Below are 23,152 nucleotides of genomic sequence, written 5' to 3'. Positions count from 1 at the left end.
CTCTCGAAAGATTCCACGCAGGATCCTCAAATGCTGTATACAACATTGTATCAGGTGACGAATCCTGGATATACGCGTACGAACCCGAAACAAAAAACCAGTCACGAGTTTGGGTGTTCGAAAATGAGTTAAAGCCAACAAAAATTATTCGTTAACGGAGTGTTGCAAAAAAAATTGTGGCCACGTTTGTCTCCAAAACCGGCCATGTTACGACTATTCCTCTTGAGGGACAAAGAACGGCTAATGCAGAATGGTATGCTAGCATTTGTTTGCCACAGGTCGTTTCTGAACTCCGTAAAGAGAATTGCAACCGCCGCATCATCCTCCATCACGACAATGCGAGTTCTCACACCGCGCACAGAACAAAAGAGTTTTTAGCGCAAGAAAACATAGAATTATTAGACCATCTGCCGTACAGCCCCGGCCTAAGCCCTAATGATTTCTCTACTTTCCCTAAAATAAAGAATAAATTGCGTGGACAGAGATTTTCATCACCTGAAGAAGCTGTGGACGCCTACAAAACGGCCATTTTGGAGACCCCAACTTCCGAATGGAATGGTTGCTTCAATGATTGGTTCCATCGTATGGAAAAATGTGTCAAATTTCGCGGAGAATACTTCGAAAAGCAATAAATACATTTTTAAATAGTAATGTTGTGTCACTAAGTTAATTCCCGAAATTTTCAGTGCCGCCTATGTACTCTCCACTCGTGTTTACAAAAATCTGAAATAATCCCTCTCCTTATAATGTACACCTTTTTCATGTTTTTGATATCTCTGTAATTCGTAGTAGGGTTGTGTTTTGTTCACTTGTTATATAAAACGAAATAAATTAAATCAGTGCTTAAGGAATGTCTAACCAATCAAATTGAGGATTATTAAAACCACTTTTTTCCTCAACATCGAAAAGACGCCATTCCGATAGCATACTTATAAGCGTCTATCAGTTTTAAGAAATGAAACCAATGCCTTTATTTTCATTCCAAACTCAGGTTGCTCGGGTTGCAATCAGGACCTGTAGCCTATTACTAAGATGGTCCTACTACGCTAAGTTCGGTTCATAAACAAACAGGACGGGAACAATCAGTACCTAAAATAGCCATTGTGGGGAAACTTAGACAGGACCCCAGGGGGAAAACACCCATTACTGCGAACTGATTTCGCAGTAGAGCCGCAAAAATTCATCATGCAAATTTTTCTAGCCGCTAAATATTCAGCTGAGACTAATCACGAGACTATAGCTAAAAACTTTTAATGTCTTAATTTGAGATCAATGTCATGAACGTTGTTGTTACAACGTGTGGGCCCGGCAGACTTTATCCTGTCGTGAAAATAAATATGTATTATCAATCGCCCTGATTGCGGTCAGGCTCAGGATGTTGGCACACAGGAATACCCTGGCCTCCGTCGCGCCGTCGCCGCGGTTGATGCATTTCTACTGTTACATTATTAATGAACAACGCAAACTCTTCAAGCTCAACAATCAAACTTTCTAAATATATATGTCCATAAAATAAATCGGTCGCGAAATTTTATAATATATTATATTGGTTTTTGAAATTTTTAAATAATTCTAGTTTGTGGCAAACAGAAAGGTGTCATCAAGACGACTAGGTTAACCTATGTACATGAGGACGAACGTTACTTTACATAAAAATACAATGCGTCGTCAGTGGACTGGTCGAACAGGTTCTTCTGCGGCCGATGCGTGTGACTGGTGACGCAGAGGCAACGGACCGCGTGATGGCTTACAATCCTAACTGCCAAATGTAAGCATTTAGAATTTTGAGTTGTACACAGTCGCGTGTTCTGTGTACGTCTAGATTACAAATGATATGAAACAGCTCCAACATGTCATACTCGTATATATTTATATATACTAGGTACATGAATTGATCTTGATCTTGATGATCACTTTGTTGGTGCAACTTAATAAATAAATAAAATGAAGCAAAAACTTTGTACCCCTTTTTAGGAAAATTGCGCGGACGGAGGCGTATGAAATTTCCCACACTTATAGAGAATGTGGAAAAGGAGTGGAGAACGCGAATTTTTTTTAAATTATGCATTAAAAATACATTGAATCGATAATCGAAAAAATAATCATATTTTGAATGGGCTGGACTAAGATTAAGACGGAAGATTTAAAGGAGAAAGTTTAATATCAAAGTCATCGGTCGACCTCATATACAGTGCGCTGGTGTCGTACATAAATCGGTAAATCTTTAAATCTAAAATGTCACAAATATTTCTGCGCCATTTTTTTGCTAACTACATTAACTGTCAGCGAGTTCGTTCAAGGACGAGACTCGAGGCTCCGCAGCTCCGGTTTCCTTCGTCTAATTGGATTTTTGTTTTGGTAGCCGTGAATTATAACGAAACGAAAATATCATTTTATCCTCAAGCGTTGTTTTACGCGCAATTAAACTCATTCGAAACATGATAGGTGAGATTTAACTAAGATTTATCTTTAAATATTGAATTGTTGTGGAAAACAATGTGATCGAATTCTGTTGGTTAAAATGTTTACAAGATTCAGAACAGACTTTGATTTCTTGATCAATTTGGTTGAGTTTTAATTGTAGGTGAATTTAACCTATAAACTAAATGGCTGCGGGAAAAGTAAGAGCTAAATAAAAACATACCAATAATTCCGTCAACTACTTTTGACAATGGCACTACCTGCCACCGAACAAGATTCCATCTTTTCGGCCTGGAACCATTGTACTACCCAACCATAGTACGTGGTACGCGGTGATCCCATAGCGGCATGACTTATTCTTCTTCAAACGAAGTAGCTCAGAGCGGTAGGCAGCGGCTCAGCCATGCCCCTAGCATTGCTGATATTCGTGAATAGCGACAGTGACCATTCCCATCAGGTGAACTGTTGGTCTTTGAGGGCAAGTAAAACAACAATGAACTTTATTTATTTACAATAGTAGATGTATGTATGTATATAATGTAGGTACTTATACTTTACATTGTGCTTCATTTCAAAGAGTATATAATCACTACGTTATACTTCATTTAACAAAGACAACCGAAAGAGAAACATGGCTGGCATGAAAATACAATTTAATTAACATATGATATAATTTTATTATATCGTTATATGCATCCAGTATTATTAGTTGATCAGTTTATTTGCAAGATGAGTACATAAAATATGGTTATTGATCGGCCAACACACCTTCGCTTTGTTAAAGAAGGCATTTTATATAAAAGACAGGGCAACGGCATTCCCCGGTTTCGCACAAACAATTTTTTGCTAATGTCGGTAAATTAGTTTCTGAATGATTTTAGTCGAACCGTTTTTATAGACAGGTATATACATGTGACTCGAGCAAAGGAGAGCCTTAGACGAAGCGGTGCCGCGGTGGGTTCGTTCAAGCGGAAAGAGAACACAGCGATGCATTGTTTTTTTAGCCTCAGTTAAATTGAGACTTCAGAAAATATTTTTACAAATTATGATTTTTTTTGTATTTATTGAGCCCGCGATAATTTACACGCGTTGTGATATAACATAGTGCGTAAGCAAGGATTTCAAATGTAATTACCTACTGCATTGATTAAAACATTGCTATAATTATTATGGATTAAATGCATAAACTCCTAATGCTCTGTGAAAATTTTAGGAAAATATAAATAAATGAAGCTGCTGACTACAGCAGCTTAACTACACAACATTTTAACTATAAAATGTTGTTCTATAGAGAAATCGTCGGCCTGGCCTAACGAGAATGTCCCGGCCGCCACACGACCCTACCGACTTCGAACTTTCAACTACTCCCCACCTACATCTGGATGATTACTATGATCTGTATTGGTCTCTCTCCTCCTCCTCGCGACGTTTCCTCACTGCTGAGGGTCGTGGTGACCATCAGGTTTAGACAGGATTTTATTTTTTGTTTATTCCAGCGTTTCCGATCATTGGCAGCGTGAAGGGCTTCGTGGAATGGGGTTTCTAGTGTGGTACGGATTTGAGTAAACCAATTCGGGCTGCGCCTGCGCGGTCTCTTTCCCTCGATCTTCCCTGTCACGAGTAGTCTAATCTATTAGTCTAAGCGGTACGTGGAGCCGGTGGAGAGCCGTATAGCCGCCGGCTGCCTACTTACGCACACAATATTCACTAGAACACTATTCTGAAAGTATTAACGATTTTGGCAGAAATATGACAGAGTATCAGTACAGAGAGAAGTAACATGATTGAATCTGTGCCGTAGTACCGATGTCACGTGTCACAGTTCGCGACAACTCACAGACAGTGGTCGATCGATCATTCTAAGAGCAGAATGATTACTTGTCGCCTGACAGGGACACGTGTTCCTCGTCTAATCATTGCCATATAGACTCGTACATGCATTATCAGCGAGCGAGCACTTTTGATATTACCCGATAAGTGTAGCGCACGTGTTCATGTTGATGAATTTTAAACTATCAACGAAAGCGGAGACGGCCGGGCGGCCTAGTTTTCATTACCTAGTCAGGTCATAAGTATTGTGACACAGTAAAACTTTTCTTTTAGAATGCTGGCCACAAAAAAGTTTATTGAATTCGAATTTCGAATTGTTCATGAAAATAAAAAAGGTATACTTTTAGAATTTTACTCATTTTTAAATATGGAGTGGACGCTTAAAGAAGACCGTGTTGCAGTTATTGTGTTGCATGGTTGCGGTTACGCGCCAATTCAAATTTTTAACATACTGAAAAATTTAAATATAACCAAAAGATTCGTTTATCGTACCATCACACGATACAATGAAGACTCTAGTGTAGATGACAGGTCAAGAAGTGGTCTCCCTCGGTCTGTTAGGACTCCAGCAGTGATAAAAGCTGTGAAGGCGCGAATTCAAAGAAATCCCAAACGTAAGTAGAAACTGTTGGCCCTTCAGATGGGGTTAAGCAGAACCACGGTGAAAAGGGTGTTAAATGAAGACTTAGGGCTTCGGGCATATCGAAGAAAAACAGGACATCGTTTGAATGCTCGTCTAATGGACCTGAGACTGAAGAGATGCCGCGCTTTGTTGAAGCGGTACGCGGGAAATAAATATCGGGAAAATCTTTTTTCGGAAGAAAAAATTTTTACCGTAGGAGAGAGCTACAACAAACAAAATGATAAGGTGTACGCACACAGTAGTGAAGAAGCGAGCAACCGTATTCCGCGTGTCCAACGAGGTCATTTTCCATCCTCGCTCATGGTATGGTTGGGAGTTTCTTATTGGGGCTTAACAGAGGTACATTTTTGTGAGAAAGGTGTAAAAACGAATGCAGTTGTGTATCAAAATACAGTCCTGACGAACCTGGTGGAACCTGTTTCTCATACCATGTTCAATAACAGGCACTGGGTATTGCAACAAGATTCGGCGCCAGCTCATAGAGCGAAGAGCACACAAGACTGGCTGGCGGCGCGTGAAATCGACTTCATCCGGCACGAAGACTGGCCCTCCTCCAGTCCAGATTTGAATCCGTTAGATTACAAGTTTTTTTTTTTTTTTTATTGCCCTTGTAGTCAGACGAGCATACGGCCCACCTGATGGTGAGTGGTTACCGTCGCCCATGGACTTCAGCAATGCCAGGGGCAGAGCCAAGCCGCTGCCTACCGCTTAATACCCTCCACAAGCCTCGTTTGAAGAAGGACATGTCACAGCGCTCGGGAAACACCGTGGAGGGGAGCTCATTCCATAGCCGGACGGTGCGTGGCAAAAAAGATCTCTGGAAGCGCACTGTGGATGACCGCAGTGGCTCCAGGTAGTATGGATGAACTCTACTCCGATGGCGGGCGGTGCGGTGGTAAAAACGAGATGCCGGTATCATCTCGAATAATTCCTCACAGCACTCCCCATGGAACATTCGGTACAAAATACAGAGGGAACCGAAGTCCCTCCACAGACCCAGAGGTTCCAAACGATCCGAGAGAATGGGATTATCGACAATCCGAACGGCCCTCTTCTGTAGGGAGTCAAATGGAAGAAGCTGGTATTTGGGAGCCCCGGCCCAGAGCTGGGAGCAGTACTCCACGCGAGGCCGGACTTGTGCTTTATAAAGCCTTTGTCCAGGCGTGAAGTACCGCTTCGCTCTGTTGAGGACCCCCAGCATTTTGGACGCCAACTTGGCTTTGCCTTCCAAATGACTCCGAAACTGGACGTCGCTCGAAATGTCAACCCCAAGTATCCCGATACTCTTGGAAGGTTGCAGGGATACTCCTTGGAATTGCGGCGCCATGACAAAGGGGTCCTTCTTGGCAGTGAACGCGCAAACTTGTGTCTTTAACGGGTTGAATTGAACCAAGTTCAATTCACCCCATTTGGAGACTCGCCTCAGAGAGTTCTCCACTTCAGACAAAGTTTTGATCGTCTCTCTTGCACCACGCTCCGAGAGAGACTCTGATGGCCGATATATCGCGCATCCCCCGTGCTGTCATCCACATAGCAATGCATGCCATCAATAGACAGCATGTCATTGATATACAGGATGAAAAGCGTGGGGGAGAGCACCGAACCTTGTGGAACGCCAGCGTTAATGGTCATGGTATCAGAACAGTCACCGTCTACAACGACCGTGATGCTCCGCCCATCCAAAAAGCTAGCGATCCACTTGCAGAGACCCTCGGAGATTCCGTAAGATGGTATCTTCGACAGAAGTGCCCTATGCCAGACCCTGTCAAAGGCCTTCGCGATATCAAGGCTCACAGCAAGAGCCTCGCCCTTGCTTTCCAAGGCTTCAGCCCACCTGTGAGTAAGGTATACAAGAAGATCGCCAGCTGAGCGACCGTGACGGAAGCCGTACTGTCGGTCACTGATCAGCTGGCGATCCTCAAGATACTTCAGGAGTTGTATATTTATTATTCGCTCCATCACCTTGGAAAGCAAGGAAGTTATCGCGATAGGCCTATAGCTCGATGGATCCGACCGGTCACCCTTCTTGGGGATAGGGTGGACGTGGGCGGTCTTCCATGAAGACGGAACCCTGTTAGCGCAATAAGAAAGACGATAAAAACGCGTTAACGCAGGCGTCAGCTCAGGGGCGCACCTTTTCAGAACCACTGCAGGGATGCCGTCTGGCCCACTCGACTTATGGACGTCCAGGAGTCGGAGCTCCCGCCTGACTGCACACTGTGTGAAGCAGATCTCCGGCAGGGAGCTATCACACCGGGGGATGTTCGGTGGTGTGACACCCCCGTCGTCCACAGTCGAGTTCGAGGCGAAGAGTTTGACCAGAAGGTCAGCCTTCTCTTTCGCACTATGGGCCAGACTGTCATCGGACTTGCGTAGTGGTGGGAGACTAGACCTGCAAAAGTTTCCTTCTGCAGCTTTGGCGAGCGACCAAAAAGCACGGCTCCCAGAGGGATAGCTCTTCAGTCGCTCGCCAATTCTAGCAACGTGTTCCGATTTCGCCCTGGCAATAACCTTCTTGTAGGACCTGGAAGCGGCGTTATATTTCCGCCTTTCCTCGGAGATGTTAGGATCCCGACGTCTCCTGGCATCATTCCATGCCACGTATGCGGACCGCTTGAGGTGTGCAGCATCCCTGCTGGCATTGTTATACCAGGGTCTGCTGCGACCCCCAACGGGCACTTCAGAGGAGGGAATAAACAATTCCATCCCCTGGAGCACCACGTCTTTAAGACGGTCCGCACAGACGTCAGGATCAGCAGAGGAAAAGCAGAACCGCCCCCATGGGTAGGATGCGTAAAATTCACGCAATCCATCCCAATCTGCTGACATATACTGCCAAACTCTTCGATACCTGGTCGTCATTCGACGACTAGGACGAGAGAGTGGTGTGGCAGCACGGATAAGGGAGTGATCTGACGATCCAAGCGGAGCGTCGACCACCACACTGTATCCGGCTGGATCGGTGGTCAGCAGAAGGTCCAACAGAGAAGGCTCGTGCCCCTCAATATCTGGGACACGGGTGGGCTGTGTCACCAGCTGGGAGAAGCCGTAGGCCAGGGCGAAATCGTAGACAGCCCGACCCGGGAGGTCAGTGGTTCTGGACCCCAACCACTCTTGGTGGTGAGCGTTAAAGTCTCCAAGAACCACTACCACCGCAGATGGGTACTGCTCAAGCACGCGGTTAGTCCCCTCTTGCACATGCTCTATCAGAGCTGAACCTGCATCACTGTTGTGGGACCTGTACAGGCACGCGTAGACTCGAGTACAACCCCCGTGATCTATGCGTAGCCACAAGAGGGACAGGTCCCGTTGTTCGAAGCCTCGTAGATGGCGACAACAGACATCAGCCCGGACGAATACACACACCCCGGCTTTACGCAGGAAGTTGTGCTCCAATGCGTAGCCGGGGCATTCAAGGTACGAAGTATCATCCGGAGCAAATATCCGCGTCTCCGTCAGAAAAAGTAGGGCAGGCTGCGCCGTCTCTTACCGCGACGAGGAAGATACAGCGGAACACACATTGGCGCGTTTCTCTGGATTCGACGAGCAACGCGCCGCCCTCGTCGCGGTCATTGACGGCGCGTCGTGGCTACGATGCTCGGCAGCGACGCGTCCTGGAAGGCGATGCTCGACTTCTGCGAGTCCACCATCTCGCAGAAGGAGGCGGCGGAGCGAGAGAGGGAGAGCTCTTCCCTTTCCGCACCGATCCGTCGCCGTCGAGCCGGGGGCCGGAGGCGAGAATACGCCCGTACGTCCCGGCCCCTGTAGGTGGCGGCCTCCCCCCGGTGAAGGTCAAGGGGCGACCTGAGGGGGTGAGGCCGCGCGGCGCGCTACCAGCACTCTAGCGCGCTGCCGTGGAGTGAATAGAGCGACCGGTCGACGGTGTATCGCGTCCCGACCCGGCAGGCTGGTTCTGGTCCAGCGGGGTATTCCGGGACACCAGCGGCACCGTCTGGGCGGCCCGACGGGCTGCCGTACCGAGACGGCCGACGTTCCAGAGCCTTCGATTCGCCTCGAAGACACCGTCGGCTGGGCGTCCTTGGGGTGAGCCGCGCCGTCTGGTTGTAGTGTTGACCGCGGTAGCCCCCCTACCTCATCCGGGTTCTGACCTCGGAGGGGATCGGACGTCGGGTGTAAGAGTGCAGGGGAGTCGTTTAGTGGGTGGGTCCTAAAATCCTTGGGCCCGCGGTCTGCTCACAACACCATGCAGACCGTTGAGTCTCACATACCCCGCGCGCCCCTTTTGCACGGGGACCTCGTAGGATGTTCGGCACTCTACCCGAAAAAAAAAAAAAAAAGGGCTGCGCCGTCTCAAGATGGTGGTGTACGGCGTCGAGGTTGCTATGTAGACCCCTTACATTGCTGAAGTCCACATTAAATGTGGAATGGGGAATCGCCGACAAAACCCTTTTTCTTTTTCGAACTGTCATAATTTTTTTTTGGAGAGTGGGATTAGATGGGGTAGGAAGTTTGAGGCGAAATCATACAACACCTGAATAAATCGCGCAACACAGTACGTGCTCGACCACGGGTTGCGTGAGAGACTGACGCAGGGCATGGAAGGGCCCCCAGTCCACCCTGCGTGCGATCGCCGGGATCCACTCCGGTCTCCGACTCCGGCACGACGACCGCATGACAGGATTTTACACCGGTTGGCGGGACAGCTTCCCGGGGCGGAGTTGAGTAGTGACACCCGGATTCAGGTCCCCAACTGACCGGCGGGCGGCGGCGAACACCGTTTCACTGGGTCTCCCTATACCCCCGTCAAACAATCACGTCCCGCGAGCTCGCACGCACATCTGCTCCGCATGTTCCAGGTATCATCAAGATTCACCCCGAACAAGGAAGAGGAAAGGGAAGGAATAAAACTGGCTCTCCAACCCACACGCCGGAACACAGCTAGGCTATTTGGCGGCGGACTCTAGTTGGAGGGTGGTCGCCAGCCAGTCGGACAAGTCCTACCACCGATTATGTATTTGGTTCCCGTTTTGCACCACCCAGGGGTCACTTGTAGGGAATCGCGGGTTAAACCTACGGAAGCGGGCAATCAACCCCCAAGATATGACAACACTTGGAGGAAAAGGCGTGCTCAAAGCCTCATCCCAATTTGGAGTCACTCAAGACATCTTTGATTAAGGCAGCCGCCGATATTGACATGGACCACGTTCGTGCTGCGATAGACGACTGGCCGCGCAGATTGAAGGCCTGTATTCAAAATCACGGAGGTAATTTTGAATAAACTTTAGTGTCATAATAATCTATGTTTTGTTAAGTTCATTTTGGTATATGAATGGTTACATAATGAATAAACTTGTTTCAATTATTTTACATTAAACATGTGACAGAATTTATGACCTGACTAGGTATAAAGCGATTATTATGTGCAATCAGCTTTATTTTTGCTGTTGGGTAGAAAGCTTACGACTAATTTGTGTCCCAGAGAAGAACGCCTCCATCCACCATGACACGTGAGGTCAATAGCTCCCCTGCACTGGTCTAGCGCGTCTCGAATCTCTTCGTGCAGCATGATGGCACTGGCCGGTGCGGGTTCACAACGGTTACATAAGGTTTATAACTTTGCATAACGTTGTTAGACGATAGGGTTCCATCTGTTAGATAATTGCTAAAATTTAATAGATCAATGGATCGAAACACGGCTTACTTTCGAGTGCATTGTGATTCTTGTTGGTTGTTTTAAATAAAATTGATCAGCTGGGTGATCAAACTCGCGGCTCACTTTGTGTTAAATAGTTAACAGAACCCACAGACTTCTACTCGTTTTATTGCTTAGATGGATGGACGAGCTCACAGCCCAACTGGCGTTAAGTGGTTACTGGGGCCCATAGACATCTACAACGTAAATGCGCCACCCACCTCGAAATATAAGTTCTAAGATCTCAGTATAGTTACAACGACTACCCCACCCTTCGAACCGAAACGCATTACTACTTCACGGCGGAAAATAGGCGGGGTGGTGGTACCTACCCGTGCGGACTCCCAAGAGGTCCTACCACCAGTGATTACGCAAATTATAATTTTGCGGGTTTGATTTTTATTACACGATGTTATTCCTTCACCGTGGAAGTCAATCGCGAACATTTGTTGAGTACGTATTTCATTAGAAAAATTGGTACACGCCTGCGGAATTCGAACACCGGTGCATCGCTACATACGAATGCACCGGACGTCTTATCCTTTAGGCCACAACGACTTCAAAAGAGGTTCTAAGAGGTCTCAGTTTTTATAGTACAACGGCTGCTCCATCCTCCAAACTGCTTCTGCTGATACTTTCCAAGTGTCTTCCAACTGGCTTTAATATCGGTTCATACCTTCGAACAAGTGTTTTATTATCAATAAGACGAAATTAACAATCATGAAATAGCATCGCGTACCAATTTCGTAAAAATAAATGAACTACTAAAATAGGTAACAATTATTGTCTTTAATTAGAATATGCGAACAGACCACTGCGCTTTAATGAAAGCTCAAAGTTGTAATGACGTCAGGACAGGACTCGTCCGACTCGACTCGTTGGACTCGTTGGTCCTCGAGGTTGCGATAGTTAAATCTCTGGCTCTGTTGATTGATGGGTGCGAAGAGCGCCGCCTGCCGACCACGGTCTGTTCGTCGGGTCACAATGCAAGTCAACTCCTTCGGCCACAAATTGAACGATCGTTTGAGATCTCGGCTTAGATACAAATGTGCAGTCCTGGCTTATGGCGACGACCCGCTCTTCGGGTTGGCTTCTTTTACGACGGAGGCGGAGGCGAGGCTCGTCGCCTCTACGTGGAGGTGGCGCAGTTTACGGGGCTCCAATATGGAACTGCAATCTAACCAGTGACTATTCTGCGATGTTACTGGCGCTAGGGCGACCTCTCGACGTGCTTTCTCTCGCCTTCCGGCGGATGTTACGATCGCGTGTGTGGCAAACTGACAACGCAAGATTACAACAGTCATTTTTACTACTACTACTACTGTTATGGTGATATAGGGAGCTATAAAAGAAAAATCGTCCACAGAGTCGAGGAATGAGGTCTGTCGAGCACAGGCGGCTCTTACCTGCAGGATTTGAACACCGGTAGAATAGCGTCGTCCAACTCGATTACAGCGGCCCTTCTGTCAAGCTACGGCAACTTGCACATTACAATAGTAACAATTTCATGAATCATCTATCTATAGCAAACAATGAACAGCGCAACGACTCTAAGTGAATCACAACAGGAAGCTAATTGCAACCAACTTGGTAAAGACGTGACACACCGGACGAAATATGCCATCTGGCCGTTATCTTGTTAAATACTTACAATGAAGAAATACACAAATAAACAAATAACAATGTTTAGTGGCGGTGCCTTTACAGATTTCTGAAGCTGCACCGGAGGCGGCGCCGGCGCCGCAGCGCGGCGGGACCCCGACTGTGACGTCATTAACAACACAGAACAGTTTGTAGGCTTGTGTTACAAAATTGTCCCAGTATTGTGATCTCAGCCTAATCCATCAAGTGCTAACTGAGCGTCGGTTGTGAACAATCGGATGCTTCATCTAATTAGCCTTCATTATCTGCGGGAAAATCTAGGTCAACTACTGACACCTTGTTCTTGTTCTATCTTATCAGAATCACTTTTCCGAACTGTTAATTTATGATGTTAATTACGTGCTGTTTTAAAATGCATTTATTTGGGATGCAAATTATATTACCCAATTCATTTTAGATTAAAGTCTAAAGTCCAAAAAGGAAACTAGATTTTGACTAAAATTAAACTAGTATGTCGATGCACGAACATCGACGCGGTTCCACGCCGTGCGGCTTCTTCACTGCGCACAGCAACGCCGCCTGAGACATTTGTTTGTTACTGGTTTTATAAAATGAACCAAACTTACATCTACACTGACACCATGGCGCCATCCACTTTTTCAATTAATAAGATACCGGTCTATCCCAAATTCGTCCATCGCAGTAGTAGGAAAAAGAGGACAGATCCCAAAACGTATAATCTCACCTCGCATATAGTCCCTATCCAAAGATTTACTTTTGTCGCCACCTACGAGACTCTGGAGCTTCCCTCCTAGGTATTCTTCAAGGTTTATGACATGTTCTTCTTGTGACGAAGTGTGGTCCCTGGCATTGTCAGCGTCAATACACGTTGGTAACCACTGTGCAAGAAGTCCTCGCTTGAAATGCGCACTTACTTGTCATTGAGAATACCTAATGTATGTATGTTATGTATATAATAAAACCATTTAAACCCAATAATGTTTATCCCGGCCCAAATCCCCCGGAACCAGAGGGTTCTTATTGCGCCAAATATAGTACAGAACCCACACTCGTGTTATTTACTTGGGGCACTTCAACAGCACAATTGCGTAGATTCACTCAGTAATATGTAGTACACTCGGTATAAGAAGCAACGCCCATCCCCGCGCCAAAATTGGAACAAATTACAAGACTTACATAAGTAAACGTGAGAGACGTCGTTTTTAATATTGCCATCCGCCGCCGCCGCCGCCCCGGCCAGCACTCGGCCGCACGGAGCTGCGGCTGCACGAGCGTGATTCGTGACGCCGCGCAGCGGTCCAGGAACACTTCTTTATATTATGTATGTCAATAAAGAGAGGCTCGTAACGAATAGCTATACAGATCGCGCGGAACTAATGTGATTACACAAGTAATAGCAAATGGTAAGCACAATTATTTACAAGTCAACACTGTGTATTCAAAAGTATTGTACGCTTGTTGGTATCTATTGTATGTTTATTGGTGCTCGTTTTTTTTTTATTGCCCTTGTAGGCAGACGAGCACACGGCCCACCTGATGGTGAGTGGTTACCGTCGCCCATTGACTTCAGCAATGACAGGGGCAGAGTCAAGCCGCTGCCTACCGCTTAATACTCTCCACAAGCCTCGTTTGAAGAAGGACATGTCATAGCGCTCGGGAAACACCATGGAGAGGAGCTCATTCCATAGCCGGATGGTACGTGGCAAAAAAGACCTCTGGAAACGCACTGTGGATGACCGCAGTGGCTCCAGGTAGTATGGATGAACTCTACTCCGGTGGCGGACGGTGCGATGGTAAAAACGAGATGACGGTATCATCTCGAACAATTCCTCAGAGCACTCCCCATGGAACATACGGTACAAAATACAGAGGGAACCGAGGTCCCTCCGCAGACCAGAGGCTCCAAGCGATCCGTGAGAATGGGATTATCGACAATCCGAACTGCCCTCTTCTGTATGGAGTCAAATGGAAGAAGCTGGTATTTGGGAGCCCTGGCCCAGAGTTGGGCGCTGTACTCCACGCAAGGCCGGAATTGTTCTTTATAAAGCAAAAGTCTTTATCCAGGCGTGAAGTACCGTCTCGCTCTGTTGAGGACTCCCAGCATTTTGGACGCCAACTTGACTTTGCCTTCCAAATGACTCCGAAATTACTGTACAACTGTCCTCGCTGTACTTATCCTTACATTACAGGGCTGCTGAGAGTTCAATTTTTTTTCCTTTTGAGGACGAGCACTCTAAAACAGATTTATTTATTTATTTATTTGATTCGATCTCTTGCGGGCGCCGCTCCCGTTTCTAGACCAGGACGCCAGTTGCAGTTCCTTCTAAAGCTTTGCTTTAGGACACTGTTGCGGCATTGGACCTGGGGTCAGTCATCGCATTTTTCGCTTACGGTAAAGAATGCACATTTCATCACATGTCACAATTCGATCCAATATTCATTTCTATATCGATTCAACACGGCCACATAAGTTTCAACACGCGTTTCTTTCTGCAGATCAGTCATTTATTTTATTTTATTGATTTGACGCAAATGAGTCAATATTGTTCGTAAGGTAACGTTAAGCCATGTCGCTAATTCCTGGGTAGTTTGGCTCGGATCGGCTTCCACCATCTCTTTCAATTCATTGTTATTCACATGTGTGGGCGGTCTTCCACGTGGGTCATTCTTCAAATCAAAGTTTCCATCGCGAAAGCGTTTAAACCAAAATCGCACGATGCGTTCATTAGCAGTTCCATCTCCAAACAGAACATTGATATTGAGAGTAATTGCGAGCTGTTGCTATGCGATTATGACAGGAGTATCTAATACTTCTAATAGTAACAATCAGCTTAAACTCCATTACCTTGGCAGAGGGGATATGTCCATTATTATATCCCGGAATGAAAAGGGAATTCTCCATTATTATATCCAGTTCCTTACAGCACACGCACGCAGTAGTGCCGATGCCATCTGACAAGATGCTGTGGTTAATAATACGGACGGTATTAAGACTAGGGCCACCAAACAGTGACCATTACTTTTTAGGGGTAAGTTTTCGTTTGGGCATTGCCTAGGTGCTAAATCAGGGTCTTACCAACATGAACACCGCTTACGATTCTCAAAAAGTGTCTATTAAACAAGGCTTGAAAAAATAATAAAAGTTAAAAAAAATATTATCTCTTCAAGCAGCTACAATTTAGAAAAATAAAATATTGTTTTAACTAATTTATAGTTAGTACGATAGTATAATTAAACTAGATTAAAGTAAATTCAAAAAAGCAAGGATTCTTCATTACCAACATGATGATTATGTGAGGCCTATAAAATCAAAAGCTAAACGCCTTAATGTCGTAAAATGGATTACAATGGCGCTATCTTGTTTAGTTAGTTGAACACGATTTAGTGTTTTCATGTTATAACAAATGCAGCAAAATCTCTAACAAATTTAGTTCAAAAATTTCATTTTTACTCTGTACCTACTAAGTACTAATAAACGAAATGTTATCATTTAAAATTCAGATTATTAGTAATATTCTCATTCTTTATAAATCTGCTTTAAAATAAAGAATATCGAAGCTATCCGAACAAAGTTATTTCAGCTTCTCAAACCGGGAGTGTTGCTAACACTGGCCCTATCAAGAGCAGTACTTCGATGGATCGGGAGGATCCGTAATGACGTGTTTAGGGCCGATTTTTGTAGTTTACCTGAATATTTGACAGACTTGGATTTAACTGCCTTTGATTTTAGAGGCCTCATGTGTTAAAATAATTCTCATAATCAATCTTTGCTAGAGAAGAAATTCAACGATAGCAATTTAGTGAAGAAGGTCGTTGGTTCAAGGCGTCCAAGATAATTAGCTCATCATCAACTTCGTCGGACACCCCGGCTCGGCGGAAGGACAAGTCTCCGGCACTAGCCGATAAGCCTGTTATACCTTCTCCTTCGCTAGGCAGCACGGGCGAGCAACAAACCGGAGACTCGTCTAATTCAAACAAAGGGCTTGTTTCTTTTTACTAAAGGTTACTAAAATTTCACCACAACACAGACGACCACCACAGAGTACGAAACGATTTGCAGGTTAGCCGTCGGAGGTCCGTGGTTCGTGAGGAACGTTGACCTACACGACGACTTGGGAATCAATCCGGAAATACATGAAGTCAGCGTCGGAACGGTACTTCGATAAGCCTGTGCGTCATGATCTTAATCGCCTTATCGTTGCCGCCACTGACTACTCCCCGAATCCTGATCACGCAGGAGCTAGTCACCGTCGACGCCCTAGACACGTCCTTACAATCAGATCCAATCACTTTTGCATTAGACGCCTTCAGCTCCAACACTAGGAGCAGGCTCAGGGACTCCGGTAACCTTACTCGTCGAACTCGACAAAGAGGTCGACGTGCAACCTGACCCATGCATCAGCCCGCTGAGATTCCGACCCGGTAGTAGATTCATTCGCGAAGCAATTACTCTTGAGTTGTTAGGTATCCTTCGGAGACGCTCGGGCAGCTGTTTGCAAATTCCTTCCCCTCCTGGCTGAGCCTTTGCTCGCCCACCTGTCCTGGTGAAACTGGAAAGGCCTCCGGGTCACCAGTAATCAATTAATCATAAAAAAAAAGCACGAAACGACTGAATACTACAAAGTACGACGCAATATGCAAACTACATATAACTTGTAATCAGTTTAATACTTTAACTACTATTGAATACTAATTATACTTTAACTAATATTTACTTAATTAAATTGTTAGTTAATAGTAAGGTGTTTTCTTAATGCTAAAACTATTGGTTGCAGGTTGAAAAGTAGAGGGAAAAACTAAGATTTTGTTTATTATCCGGGGCGTTTTACTCATTAGAGTCATGAACAGACCACAACGGGCGCGCGAGTGGACCGATTCCGACCGGAAACGTTACGGAAATAAATAACAAGAACATCATCAGAGCACTAGTTTATTGTCCCTGGGCCTGGAGGCCTTCAGCGTCCTGTAGGCGGCCACGGCCTCGCGCCGCGCGGCGCCCGCCAGCAGCCCGCTCAGCAGCAGCGCGCGCCCGCCCGCCTGGAAACAACCAGTGTACAGCCGGCGAACTCTCTGCGAGCATGGAGCACAATAGTAACATGATGCACAGTAGCAGTTCTAGGAACAGTTCCATACGTTGGGCGCGGGGCCGAGCCTCCCGTGGCGGCGCAGCGCGGGCGGCGCGTGGGCGAGCTCGCCGAACGGCACGCGCTCGTACACCACCTCGCACTTCTCGCTCGCCGCCTGAAGATTCAACAAATTAATATCAAAATTGGTTCTTGACCATTGGTTGGTTCTATTTATATATTATATATGTTTATGTTGTTGTTACTTCATGATGTACTTCCAATTAATTAATCGATTTTAATGAAACTACGCACACGTCTGTAGTTTGGCCCTAATTAAGAGAGGATATTTTTGACTTTTTAATAGACATGTGTAAGTAATGCGAGTGATATTACTCCGGTAATATTACTATACGATGTAATGCAACATCACACATTACGCGAAGGAAACAAACATCACACTATCACCCACAGAACATTATTACTTCTAGCGAAGCTATCACCCACCATGTTTCTTTCTTTGTCGTGTAATGTTGCTTGATACACGAACGGAACCGAGCGAGCGAGACAGACCGATCTACGCAAAATAAATGAGCAAGCGACACGGAATTATTCCTAGTGATTTTGAACCGTATGCCCTGGCCGCTAGGTACATTTTTATACCTATGGTACGTCTGAATTTTAATATAGGTATTTGTGTTTATATTTTTCATGGGCCAGCCGGTAGCTCCCCGCAAGTAGTTATAAACTTTTGTAAAATCGCTAGTCGCTCGTAATTGTTTAGTAATATTTCATATTAATTTTTGTGTTTGAATTACTTAAGCACTTGTTTGAAGATAGTTTTATTATTTGTTTTAATGCGTGTTTAATAAGTGAAAGAAAGAATGGCGTCTAAATGAAAGTACAGTCCTCTTTGGATGCATTTTGAGGAGACCGGGCCGAAACAATGCGTCTACTGCTCTCGTATATTAACATTATCGTCGAGCTCAATTTGCAGTCTAAGTCGCCATATTATTATGAAATCCGTTCATCCCACAATAAATTGTATTAAGTAAAAAATAAAATTATTATATTATTAAATAAGTCAATCTCTGTCAAGTAATATAACAGTGTATTACAATACAAAGTATGAACACATCACTTAAGTAATGATTCGGGTGTATAGATACAATGTATTCGTCACAGTATCTATTGAACGCACCGAGTAATGTTAAGAGTGATGTGTAATGTTTTCGAGTAATATCACCTGTCTGTAAAAGTGATGTCATATCACATTACATTGAAAAGTGATGTTTTGCGCAAGTCTACTTTTTAAGCTATTGCATAGATTTTATCGCGGGACTTGAGCGCGGCTTAAGAGCGGAATCGTAAAATTCCGTAACGAAAAAAACCTTCCACCCCTCACTGCGCCTACTATGAAGCTCGCGTTCAACACATTCACACGTTGCGCTTGTGTAGTGTATAAAGTAAGAAGTCTAAACACCATAGATTATACACTTAATATATTAGAGATAGATGCGCAACTCTCATTTTTATTTTTGCTTTAGTTAAAGCCCGGTCCAGCAGGCGTCGCTACGGTCGATTATTAGTCTCCCTACCCCCCACCAGGTGGCTTTTTTAGTAATTTTAATATTTTTAATAACTCTCTTTATGAAAAAATCTTATCGTTTAGAATCGCTGGAATTCCCGGTAGTACTTATGAGATATTAAGGAATGTTTGATTGTGTTCAGCATTCTAATCGATAAGATCTTTTCATACAGAGAGAAAACAGTTTTTTAAAATAAAAAGCTGTAATTCTCTGTAAGCTATTTAATTTCCCTATATTACAAACAATTTTCGGTTAAAAGATTGTATGAACGTACAATTGTATAAAACTTCGAATAACAATAACTCCTCTAGATTAATCCTACTAGCGTACTTATTAACATTAAATCGAAAGTTATCTAAAAGTTAATTAAGTCTAGATAATCAAATCATTCAATGTCAATTAAGTCATTTGTGCGAAATATAAACATGTCAGCTTTCCATTATAAACATAGTAGACAATTTGAATTAAATTTAATAAATTTGTTTCTTAATGATAGCAGTTCTTGCTTAAAGTTGATCGTGACAGATCATGACCTTGTATGAAAATATTACATCTATAAATACTACCTATGCTTCGTCATACAATAATTGTCATTTAAACTAGCATTGTAGAGATAATACACACACTAAAGTGAATACTAAATTATTCTTAGCATTCTTATAAACATTTAGAAATTTAAGAAACGATTAACCCACAATCATGTTCATAACATGTGACATTTTGTTCTGCACAAACGTTTTGTTACATGATATGAAAAACAAAAAAAAAACAATTTTTTTTTAAAAAATGTAATGATGATTTAAAGTACTCTTAAATATTGATAGTTTGTACTTAATGACACTTATAGTAATCTTAGACATGATTACAATAGTTATACTTTTATTCTTTAACTAAATTATTTCTATTCTGACGTTTCTGATGCTTTAGCTTTGGTAATACTAGATGAAACAAACAGCAGATTGAAAGAAAATCATCTTAAAGTTAATTACATTCATTACAAACTATTAGTTTGCATTTTGTTACAAAAGAAACTGATGTTCGTTACATACAAATGAATTATAAACATACACATGCAAACATAAAATGTAAATTTATCTTTTAATCCAAATTAAATGTACATTAATATTACATCTAAATAATAGAAAGGGTCTCGAAAATTTTTATTGCACTCAACAGCAGACGAGCACACAACCCGGCTCATGATAAGTGGTCACCAGTGCTTATAAACTTCAGCAGTGTCATAGGGGTTGCTGTCTATCACTTAAGTTTTAATAAATTATTAATATACTCAGTCACAAGCATATTGATTTCACATAATGAAAATGTAAGAAACATAATCATGTTTGGGCATTTTCATTTATATCTGCTCATACAGAAAACACAAGTTAGCAAATATATTCCACAGTTAATCTAAATAATTGCAAATAATGCTTTTGAAGATCGTTGACTTTTGATCATTAATTAAAATCATCTTCTCGTAGAATTTACAAAAGCTCATTTACAAAAATTTATATCAGTATTTTCATATATTACTAACTTACTAATTACAACTATTCAAACGTAATACTATAACTATAAGAACTAAACAACCTATTTTAAAACAAAATTGGCATCAATTTAGTTCTTATGAACTATTTCATCTATTAATTTATAAATTATAAACATATTTAAAAAAAATTAAGATCCCTTGTGAGTTCACATTCCTTGCTGAATCAGTTTCTCTTCTGAAACGGAGAAACAAAGTATCTTAAGTATGTAACAAATATTGAAAAAATACGACCATGAAAAATTTAGTGTTAATGTAATCATACTTACAAATTAATATATTACATAACACGTTCTGGTTCAAATATAGTGCATCAATCTTTTCATGTTTCAGACATTTTAGTGCTCCTTATAATTTTTCCATAAAATTTTGTCATTATCAAACCTTTGTCTACAAAAATAAAAACATTATTTTATATTGGGTAGAAGGATGAACGTGGTCACAGGCCACTTGGTGTAACTTGGTTATCAAACACCAGGAAACAAAATGTGAATGCCATCATCTAACTTTGGATGTGAGATCAATTGTGCTGTATTTTATTTAAACAGGAAAGCATGACTGATTGATCATTCCAAAAAACTAGTTCGGGCCCACTTGACAATAAGCATATAATACGCTGAGTTGCAAAACATAAATACTTCCACCCGCTCGAGACAATTTTATTATCTGAGGTGTGTGTGTGATAGTACGAGACTTAACACCGACTGTTTTAATCAAACTTAACATATATGATAGCTAGGCAGCAGAAATAGGAAGGACTATTAGTTGGTGCTAATTCATTTAATTATATTATGAATAATAATTCTGTTAGCAAATAATATACCGGGAAAATAGTGTAAACTCACCGTTATCAAGGCATCCGAAATAGCATTTCATTTTCGATCTTCGAGGCATGCTGATTTTTAATAATAAACTTTCTGTAAGAAACGAAAATAGTTACACAGGCTTACGAAACGCTAACGAAGAAAAAAGTATTGGAACCAAGTTATGTCTAAAGAGAATTCAAAACAGAGTTTCTCAATGTCTAATCGTCTAATATTCTCATAAAGCTAAAAGATGCTCTAAATTAATACTACAACGTAAAATAACTCACACCAAGACCAAAAAAAAACGATTTAAAAAATTAAATCGTTACGACATTTTGAAAACTTTTTTTTTTTTTTTTTGAGATTGTTTTACGGCCCTGGAATTTTGAAAACTTCAAAGCAGTGTTTCCACTTAAGTTTTTTTTAACACATTTTACCCTAGTTTCTTTTGAATTTATCCCTAAAATTTCCTAAACAACTTTCATAAATCCTTTATATAGAAAGCATAAATAAAATACAGAAAATAAACCACAGCATATTATTTAATGTAGGTATATATAATATAAACGCCCGCAGAAGATCATAGATCTATAGGATTAGAATTTTCAAGGAAGTCGACGCATTTCTTTTATATTCTTTTGCTGCACGCAACCTAACACTGTTCGGTTCTAAAATTGAGCAATTGTTTGCTGGCAAAGTTGGGAACTTTCTATGAAGCAAGCCGTTCAGGGTTTCATTAGAAAGCCTGTTTCTTTTGTCAGTTTTTACATTTGAGAACACTGAATAATCTTTCCACCTCAGTCTTTGAAGAAGGAACTGCTAGCAAAAGTGAAATGACAATTACAAGGTTTTCGTAAATGAAATTACCATGATAATCTTTCATGGTACATGAAGTACCTGTATATTACAATACAAGTAAGTTCTGGTGACATCAACGAAAATAGGTAAATAAAAGTTTGGCGGATTATACTTATTGGGATTCTGGGGAATCCCTAAGAAAAAAGCAGTGGCTTAATCTATGATTTACTTTACTAGAGGGTTACTGTTGAATCAAACCTTCTTAATAGTTTTTATACACAACTCTGTTTTATTCTTTTACTTGTCAACTCGACTTAATGTCATTCTCTCTCCATAAAATAAAATGTTCATTGTTTTACTTTAAAAACCGTTTATTTTAAAATTCACAACAGTTACTAGTATAGGCTTTGCTTTTTATATTTTTTAAATTGTCTTTATCATCCAAAATATCAGCTATTTTTCCCTAAAAAAGGGAGAATTCCCTAAAAATGGAAGCACTGCTTCAAAGTACGCTAACCTTTTTTATTGAGTCAGAACTCGTATCTGCCATCTAGTGAGTTTATTAGTTCATTAAGGCCAAAACGTTTCAAAAATGACCTCGCCGGTTCCTAAAGATGACGCTAGTTGAATGTTCTTTACCTTTGTATGGGAGTTGCACCCCCCTGTCTAAACACCGATTTATGCACTATCAAAATATGTGATATAATTTCGTGGGTAACACAACGATAGCGCGATTCAGCTTTTGCGTCAAGCGCCATCTATCGGCAACAAACGAATTGTAAAATAGAAAATTATATCACAGTACAATGCGTTGGGCGTGCCATTTTCTATCGCTTAGTCGATGAATTTTATTACTAAGCCTACTACTCATTCAGTGATTGGAGTGGCATTAAAAATAAACTAGCTAAACCGTTGATTCTGGGCGAATGAGAGTTAGAACTAGCATCCAAAGGCGTGTCTCTATCCCATGTAGCGCCCTCTAGTGAGTGCGCAGTCAAAATGGAATACTCACAATGTAGCAGATTCATTGAAAGTTAGCCCACTGAGTTTCTCGCTGGATCTTATTTTATTGTTGTTTTAACATTAAATTATTATTGTCGATTTATAATCGCATAAGTTGATAAAAAATGCTATGCAATAGCTTTACCGCGGCAGTCTCCGAGTGCCACACGTCTTCTTT

At 42.5% G+C, this 23,152-nt stretch overlaps 2 protein-coding genes across 4 annotated transcripts in view; both read right to left on the bottom strand.

The window, feature by feature from the left end:
* Nucleotides 1-23,152, bottom strand: part of Npl4 (nuclear protein localization 4) — a 124,160-nt gene that overhangs the window by 53,315 nt on the left and 47,693 nt on the right. The window lies entirely within an intron of this gene.
* On the bottom strand, nt 17,085-17,743 carry LOC114248464 (uncharacterized). Its single transcript, XM_089734475.1, has 3 exons — nt 17,706-17,743; nt 17,304-17,463; nt 17,085-17,207 (listed from the first exon to the last, which is right to left on the bottom strand). The coding sequence occupies exons 1-3, from the start codon at nt 17,741-17,743 to the stop codon at nt 17,088-17,090; spliced, it is 318 nt and encodes a 105-aa protein (XP_089590601.1). The 3' UTR covers nt 17,085-17,087.

This window comes from Bombyx mandarina, chromosome 17 (assembly GCF_030267445.1).
Source record: "Bombyx mandarina strain Sakado chromosome 17, ASM3026744v2".
In the NCBI taxonomy this organism is placed as follows: domain Eukaryota; kingdom Metazoa; phylum Arthropoda; class Insecta; order Lepidoptera; family Bombycidae; genus Bombyx; species Bombyx mandarina.
Note: the sequence above shows the minus strand (reverse complement) of the source record. Positions and strands in the feature narration are given on the sequence as shown.